The sequence below is a fragment of the Molothrus ater genome, unplaced genomic scaffold, assembly GCF_012460135.2.
Source record: "Molothrus ater isolate BHLD 08-10-18 breed brown headed cowbird unplaced genomic scaffold, BPBGC_Mater_1.1 matUn_MA739, whole genome shotgun sequence".
NCBI classification, from domain to species: domain Eukaryota; kingdom Metazoa; phylum Chordata; class Aves; order Passeriformes; family Icteridae; genus Molothrus; species Molothrus ater.
Genome location: NW_023416608.1, coordinates 1 through 8,786, shown reverse-complemented (window position 1 = coordinate 8,786; position 8,786 = coordinate 1). Strand labels below are relative to the sequence as shown.

Below are 8,786 nucleotides of genomic sequence, written 5' to 3'. Positions count from 1 at the left end.
CCCACCCCAAAATCACCTCAAAAATCTTCCCAAAACCGTTCTGAATCAGCCAAAAACACCCCAGGAACACCCAAAAATCATCCCCAAATCAGCCCTGAACAGCCCAAAAGTACCTCTGGGTGTCCCCAGGTGTCCCCAGGTGTCCCCAGGTGTCCCCGAGTGTCCTCAGGTGTCCCCAGGTGTCCCCAGTCCCTCCCACTGTCCCCAATCCCTTCCAGGTGTCTCAGGTGTCCCCAGCTGTCCCAATCACTCCCAGCTGTCCCCAACTGTCCCAGCTGTCCCCAGGTGTCCCAGGTGTCCCCAGCTGTCCCAGGTGTCCCCAGCTGTCCCCAGGTGTCCCAGGTGACCCCAGGTGATCCCAGGTGTCCCAGGTGACCCCAGAGTGTCCCCCAGGTGAGGTGCGGATGCCCTCGGGCAAGGTGGCCACTGCAGCCCTTCTCAGGTGTCCCCAGCTGTCCCCAATCACTCCAGGGTGTCCAGCTGTCCCAGGTGTCCCACGTGTCCCCACGTGTCCCCAGGTGTCCCAGGTGACCCAGGTGACCCAGGTGTCCCCAATCTCTCCCAGCTGTCCCAGCTGTCCCCAATCACTCCCAGCTGTCCCCAGTCACTCCCAGCTGTCCCCAGCTGTCCAGGTGTCCCCAACTGTCCCAGTGTCCCCAGCTGTCCCCAGGTGTCCCCAGGTGATCCCAGGTGTCCCCAAGTGTCCCAGGTGTCCCCAGCTGTCCCAGGTGTCCCCAGGTGATCCCATGTGCCCCAGGTGTCCCAAGTGTCTCAGGTGTCCCAGCTGTCCCCAGGTGTCCCCAGCTGTCCCAGGTGTCTCAGGTGTCCCCCAGCTGTCCCCAGTGTCCCCAGGTGTCCCAGGTGACCCAGGTGTCCCCCAGGTGAGGTGCGGATGCCCTCGGCAAGGTGGCCACCCCGACATCACGGACAACAAGGACGCACGGTGACCGTGAGGTTTGCGCCCAGCGAGGCGGGGCTGCACGAGATGGACATCCGCTGTGACAGCATCCACATCCCTGGTATGGGAATTTGGGGGGGATTTGGGAATTTTGGGGAGTTTTGGGGTGTTTTGGGGTGTTGGGAACCCCAGGGGAGCAGCCAAGGGTGGGTTTCGGGGAGTTTTGGGGGAGTTTTGGGGGATTTTGGGGGGGTTTAAGGAGTTTTGGCTGCACGGATGGACATCCGCTGTGACAGCATCCACATCCCTGGTACCGGGATTTGGGGGCATTCCTGGGAATTTTGGGAATTTTGGGAATTTTGGGTGTGTTTTGGGGTGTTGGGAACCCAGGGGAGCAGCCAAGCGTGGGTTTCGGGGGAGTTTGGGGTGGTTTAAGAAGTTTTGGCTGCACGAGATGGACATTCAGTGTAACAGCATCCACATCCCTGGTACCCGGGATTTGGGGGGGATTTGGGAATTTTGGGGAATTTTGGGTGTCTGGAACTAGGAGCAGCCTAGGGTGGGTAAGGTGGGTTTTGGGGGAGTTTTGGGGGGTTTTAAGGAGTTTTGGCTGCACGAGATGGACATTTGCTGTGACAGCATCCACATCCCTGGTATGGGAATTTTGGGGCATTTTGGGGAATTTTGGGGCATTTCTGGGATTTTTTGGCAATTTTGGGGTGTTTTGGGGTGTCTGGAACCCAGGGGAGCAGCCAAGGGTGGGTTTCGGGGGAGTTTTGGGGAGTTTGGGGGGTTTTGGGGTGGTTTAAGGAGTTTTGGCTGCACGAGATGGACATCCGCTGTGACAGCATCCACATCCCTGGTACCCGGAATTTGGGGGCATTTCTGGGAATTTTGGGGAGTTGGGGCTGTTGGGAACCCCAGGAGAACAGCCAGGAGTGAGTTTGGGAGGGTTTTGGGGTCACTGTCCCCGTGGGGGATTTGGGGACAGTTTGGGGACACCGTGGGGGGCTCGGGGTGTCCCTGACCCCCCCGATGTCCCCGTTTGTCCCCCCCCAGGCAGCCCCCTGCAGTTCTATGTGGATTACGTGAACATCGCCACGTCACCGCCTACGGCCCCGGGCTGACCCACGGCACCGTCAACCGCCCGGCCACGTTCACCGTCAACACCAAGGACGCCGGAGAGGGTGGGGACAATGGGGACATTGGGGACATTGGGGACAATGGGGACAATGGGGACAATGGGGACAATGGGGGCATTGGGGACATTGGGGACATTGGGGACAATGGGGACAATGGGGACAATGGGACAATGGGGACATTGGGGACATTGGGGACATTGGGGACAATGGGGGCAATGGGGACAATGGGGACAATGGGGACACTGGGGACAATGGGGGCAATGGGGGCAATGGGGACATTGGGGACAATGGGGCACCATCAACCGCCCGGCCACGTTCACCGTCAACACCAAGGACGCCGGAGAGGGTGGGGACACGGGGACATTGGGGACATTGGGGACACTGGGGACATTGGGGACATTGGGGGGTCAGGGGACATTGGGGGCAATGGGGACAATGGGGACAATGGGGGTAATGGGGACAATGGGGGCAATGGGGACATTGGGGACAATGGGGACATTGGGGACAATGGGGGCAATGGGGGCAATGGGGACATTGGGGGCAATGGGGACATTGGGGACAATGGGGGCAATGGGGACATTGGGGACAATGGGGGACAATGGGGACATTGGGGGCAATGGGGGGTCAGGGGACATTGGGGGCAATGGGGACATTGGGGACAATGGGGGCAATGGGGACAGTGGGGACAATGGGGACAATGGGGACATTGGGGACAATGGGGCACCATCAACCGCCCGGCCACCTTCACCGTCAACACCACGGACACTGGAGAGGGTGGGGGACAATGGGGACAGCGCTGGCCCCACGTCCCCTGTCCCTGTCCCCAGGGGCTCTGTCCCTGTCCCCTGACCCTGTCCTTGTCCCCATGTCCCCAGAGGGGCTGTCCCTGGCCGTGGAGGGTCCCAGGCTGTCCCCAGGCTGTCCCAGGCTGTCCCTGACTGTCCCCATGTGTCCCCGTGTCCCCAGGGGGGCTGTCCCTGGCCGTGGAGGGTCCCTCCAAGGCCGAGATCAGCTGCCAGGACAATGGTGACGGCACCTGCTCCGTGTCCTACCTGCCCGTGCTGCCCGGGGACTACGGCATCGTGGTCAAGTACAACGACAAACACATCGCGGGCAGCCCCTTCACGGCCAGGATTACAGGTGGGAAATGCAAAATTGGGGACAAAACCACAAAAATCTGGGGAAAAAACAAAAAAAAACCAAAAAAACCCAAAAAAAAGGAGTAAATTACCTACAAAAACCTCCCAAAAACCCCTGACAAACACACCTGGGGTCACATCGCGGGCGGCCCCTTCACGGCCAGGATTACAGGTGGGAAACGCAAAATTAGGGACAAAACACAAAATCTGGGGGAAAAAACAGAAAAAAAACCCAAAAAAACCCCAAAAAAAAGAGTAAATTACCTACAAAAACCTCCCAAAAACCCCTGACAAACACACCTGGGGTCACATCGCTGGCAGCCCCTTCATGGCCAGGATTACAGGTGAGAAACACAAAACTGGGGGGAAAACCACAAAAATCTGTGGAAAAAACAAAAAAAAAAACTAAAAGAAAGGAGTAAATTACCTACAAAACTTCCCAAAAAAACCTCCCAAAAAACCTCCCAAAAGCCCCAAAACCCCTGACAAAACACACTGGGGTCACTGGCAGCCCTTCACGGCCAGGATTACAGGTGAGAAACACAAAATTGGGGAAAAACACAGAAATCTGAGGAAAAAACAAAAAAAAAAACCTGAAAAAAATGAGAAAAAATGAGAAAAAATGAGAAAAAAATCCACAGAAAGCCCAAAAACCCCACTAAAACCTGACCTGGGGTCACTGGCACATTGCTGGCAGCCCTTCACGGCCAGGATTACAGGTGAGAAACACAAAACTGGGGAAAAAAACAAAAATTTGGGGAATAAAACAAAAAAAAAACCCTGAAAAAAGAAAAAAAAAACAACAAAAAAAGAGTAAATTACCTACAAAAACCCTGACAAACACACCTGGGGTCACTGGCAGCCCTTCACGGCCAGGATTACAGGTGAGAAACACAAAATTGGGGAAAACACAGAAATCTGTGGAAAAAAACAAAAAAATAAACTAAAAAAAAGGAGTAAATTACCTACAAAAACCTCCCAAAAAACCTCCCAAAAAAACCTCCCAAAAAACCCTCCAAAAAAGCCCCAAAACCCCTGACAAACACACCTGGGGTCGCATCGCTGGCAGCCCTTCATGGCCAGGATTACAGGTGAGAAACACAAAATTGGGGAAAAATACAGAAATATGAGAAAAAAACAAAAAAAAAACCTGAAAAAATGAGAAAAAATGAGAAAAAATGAGAAAAAAATCCACAGAAAGCCCCAAAACCCCACTAAAACCTGACCTGGCTCCTTCACGGCCAGAATTACAGGTGAGAAACCCGAAAATTGGGGGAAAACCCAACAAAAATCTGAAAAAAAACCCCACCAAAATTGGGGGAAAAATCTGGGAAAAAAAACAGAAAAAAACCCTGAAAAATGAGAAAAAATGAGAAAAAATCCACAGAAACCCCAAAAACCCCACTAAAACCCGACCTGGCCCCTTCACGGCCAGAATTACAGGTGAGAAACACAAAATTGGGGGAAAAACACAACAAAAATCTGAAAAAAGCCCCTAAAAACCCCCCAAAATTTGACCCTGGCGAGCTCTGAGTGTCCCCGCTGTCCCCTGGGTGCCACCCCCGACCCCTCTGTGTCCCCGCTGTCCCCTCAGGTGACGATTCCCTGCGCCAGTCCCACCTCAAGGTGGGCGCCTCGGCCGAGATCCCGCTGGACATGGGGACATTGGGGACCTGAGCCAGCTCAGCGCCACCGTCACCGCGCCCTCGGGGCGGCGCGAGCCCTGCACGCTCAAACGGCTCCGGGACGGCCACCTGGGTATGGGGACATCATTGGGGACATTGGGGACACTGGGGACATCATTGGGACATTGGGGACACGGAGCCCTGCACGCTCAAACGGCTCCGGGACGGCCACCTGGGTATGGGGACATTGGGGACATCATTGGGGACACTGGGGACATCATTGGGACATTGGGGACACGGAGCCCTGCACGCTCAAACGGCTCCGGGACGGCCACCTGGGTATGGGGACATTGGGGACATCATTGGGGACACTGGGACATTGGGGGACACGGAGCCCTGCACGCTCAAACGGCTCCAGGACGGCCACCTCGGTATGGGGACATTGGGACACTGGGGACACTGGGGACATCATTGGGGACATCATTGGGGACATCATTGGGGACACTGGGGACACGGAGCCCTGCACGCTCAAACGGCTCTGGACGGCCACCTGGGTATGGGGGACCCTGCTGGGGACATCGGGGACATTGTACTCTGTATCTCTGTCCCTGTCCCCTTACCGTCCCTGTCCTCTCACTGTCCTGCCCCCGTGTGTGACATTTCCATATCCCTGTCCCTGTGTGTGACACATCCCTGTCCCTTTGTCCGTGTCCCAGTGTGTGACATTTCCATGTTCCTGTCCCCATGTGTGACACATCCCTGTCCCTGTGTCCCTGTGTCCCCATGTGTGACACGTCCATGTCCCTGTGTCCCTGTCCCCGTGTGTGACATTTCCATGTCCCTGTCCCCGTGTGTGACCCGTCCCTGTCCCCGCAGGGATCTCCTTTGTCCCCCAGGAGGTGGGGGAGCACCTGGTCCATGTCACCAGGGGGGGACAGCCGCTGCCCCGCAGTCCCCTGGCTGTCACCATCAGCCAGGCCGAGCTCGGCGACGCCTCGCGGGTGCTGCTGAGGGGCCCCGGCCTGAGCGAGGGCACCACGTTCCAGCCGGCCCAGTTCACCATCGACACCCGCCAGGCTGGTGAGACTGGGAGGGACTGGGACAGACTGGGGCACTGGGAGCACTGGGAATGGCATTGGGAGGGACTGGGAGCACTGGGAATGGCCCTAGGACAGACTGGGAGCACTGGGAATGGCACTGGGACAGACTGGGAGCACTGGAATGGCACTGGGACAGACTGGGAATGGCACTGGGAGGGGATTTTGGGGACATTGGGACTGGGCCTGAGCGAGGGCACCACGTTCCAGCTGGCACGGTTCACCATCGACACCCACCAGGCTGGTGAGACTGGGAGCACTGGAATGGCACTGGGACAGACTGGGAGCACTGGACAGACTGGGAGCACTGGGAATGGCACTGGGACAGACTGGAACGGCACTGGGAGGGGATCTGGGGACACTGGGAATGGCACTGGGACACTGGGAGGGACTGGGACTGGCACCACGTTCCAGCCGGCCCGTTCACCATCGACACCCGCCAGGCTGGTGAGACTGGGAATGGCACTGGGAAGGCACTGGGACAGACTGGAGCACTGGGACAGACTGGGAATGGCACTGGGACAGACTGGGAATGGCACTGGGACAGACTGGGAGCACTGGGAATGGCACTGGGACAGACTGGGAGCACTGGGACAGACTGGGAGCACTGGGAGCACTGGAATGGCACTGGGAGGGATCTGGGGACACTGGGGACACTGGGACTGGGCCTGAGCGAGGGCACCACGTTCCAGCCAGCCCAGTTCACCCTGACCCACGCCAGGCTGGTGAGACTGGGAGGGACTGGGACAGACTACTGGAGCACTGGGACAGACTGGGAATGGCACTGGGAGGGGATCTGGGGACACTGGGAATGGCACTGGGGACACTGGGAGGGACTGGGACAGACTGGGACAGACTGGGAATGGCACTGGGAGCACTGGGAATGGCACTGGGACAGACTGGGAGGGACTGGGAAGGGATTTGGGGACACTGGGAGGGACTGGGACTGGGCCTGAGTGAGGGCACCATGTTCCAGCCGGCCCAGTTCACCATCGACACCCGCCAGGCTGGTGAGACTGGGAATGGCACTGGGACAGACTGGGAGCACTGGGACAGACTGGGAGCACTGGGAGCACTGGGACAGACTGGGACAGACTGGGAATGGCCTGTGGAGCACTGGAATGGCACTGGGGACACTGGGGACACTGGGGACACTGGGACTGGGCCTGAGCGAGGGCACCACGTTTCCAGCCGGCCCAGTTCAACATCGACCACCCGCCAGGCTGGTGAGACTGGGAGCACTGGGAGGGACTGGGGGCACTGGGAATGGCACTGGGAGGGGGTTTGGGGACACTGGTTTGGGTTTTACTGGGAGATTTTGGGATTTGGGGCTTTTTGGGGTGGAGTTTTTGGGGTCTCTCCTGAGCCTGTCCAGTGAGGGTTTTTGGGGTTTTTAATGGGATTTTTTGGGGTTTTTTTTGGGGTGTTTTAGGATTTTTTGTGTTATTTAGGGTTTTCATGCAATATGGGGAATTTCAGGATTTGGGGTTTTTTGGGGTTGAGTTTTTTGGGGTTTTTGGGGTCTGTCCTGACCCTGTGACCCCCCTCAGGGTACGGGGGCCTGAGTCTGTCCAGTGAGGGTTTTTGGCATTTTTAACAGGATTTTTTTGGGTTTTTTTTGAGGTATTTTGGGATTTTTATGAAACATGGAGGATTTGGGATTTGGGGTTTTTTGGGGTGGATTTTTTGGGGTTTTTGGGGTCTGTCCTGACCCCGTGCCCCTCCCAGGATACAGGGGGCTGAGTCTGTCCAGTGAGTGGTTCTTGGCATTTTTAACAGGATTTTTTGGGTTTTTTTTTGAGGGTATTTTGGGATTTTTATGAAACATGGAGGATTTGGGGTTTTTTGGGGTGGATTTTTTGGGGGTTTTTGGGTCTGTCCTGACCCTGTGACCCCCCCCAGGGTACGGGGGCTGAGTCTGTCCAGTGAGTGGTTTGGGCATTTTTAACAGGATTTTTTGGGTTTTTTTGGGTATTTTGGGATTTTTATGAAACATGGAGGATTTGGGGATTTGGGGTTTTTTGGGTGGATTTTTTTGGGGGTTTTTGGAGTCTGTCCTGACCCTGTGCCCCTCCCAGGATACAGGGGCTGAGTCTGTCCAGTGAGTGGTTTTGGGCATTTTTAACAGGATTTTTTGGGGTTTTTGGGGTATTTGGGATTTTTATGAAACATGGAGGATTGGGGTTTTTCGGGGTGGATTTTTTGGGGTTTTTGGGTCTGTCCTGACCCCGTGCCCCTCCCAGGATACAGGGGGCTGAGTCTGTCCAGTGAGTGGTTCTTGGCATTTTTAACAGGATTTTTTGGGGTTTTTTTTGAGGTATTTTGGGATTTTTATGAAACATGGAGGATTTGGGGATTTGGGGTTTTTCGGGGTGGATTTTTTGGGGGTTTTTGGGTTCTCTCCTGACCCTGTGACCCCCCCCAGGGTACGGGGGCCTGAGCCTGTCCATCGAGGGCCCCAGCAAGGTGGACATCACCACGGAGGAGCTGGAGGACGGCACCTGCCGCGTCTCCTACTGCCCCACCGACCCGGCAACTACATCATCTCCGTCAAATTCGGGGAGCAGCACGTGCCCGGTGAGCACCGGGGCACTGGGAGCACTGGGAGGGACTGGGAGGGACTGGGAGGGACTGGGAGGAGTTTGGGAATACTGGGACAGACCAGGAGGGACTAGGAGGAGATTGAGGGACACTGGGAGGGGATTTGGGGACACTGGGAGATACTGGGAGGGACTGGGAGGGGGATTGGGAGGGACTGGGAGGGGGGTTTGGGGGCACTGGGAGATACTGGGAGGGGATTGAGGAACACTGGGAGATACTGGGAGGGACTGGGAGGGCACTGGGAGGGGATTGAGGGACATGGGAGGGGATTTGGCGACACTGGG

General features: G+C 56.5%; 1 protein-coding gene across 1 annotated transcript; it reads left to right on the top strand.

Annotated features, from left to right (window-relative positions):
* Positions 1 to 2,337: 2,337 nt before the first annotated feature.
* Positions 2,338 to 8,478, top strand: LOC118701144 (putative uncharacterized protein ASB16-AS1; the record flags this gene model as incomplete). The annotated part of the gene is made up of 5 exons (XM_054518309.1): positions 2,338 to 2,386; positions 3,007 to 3,180; positions 4,774 to 4,937; positions 5,681 to 5,884; positions 8,327 to 8,478. Coding segments are annotated over exons 2-5 (637 nt in total), but the record flags the coding sequence as incomplete, so codon positions are not given.
* Between the last annotated feature and the right edge of the window lie 308 nt (positions 8,479 to 8,786).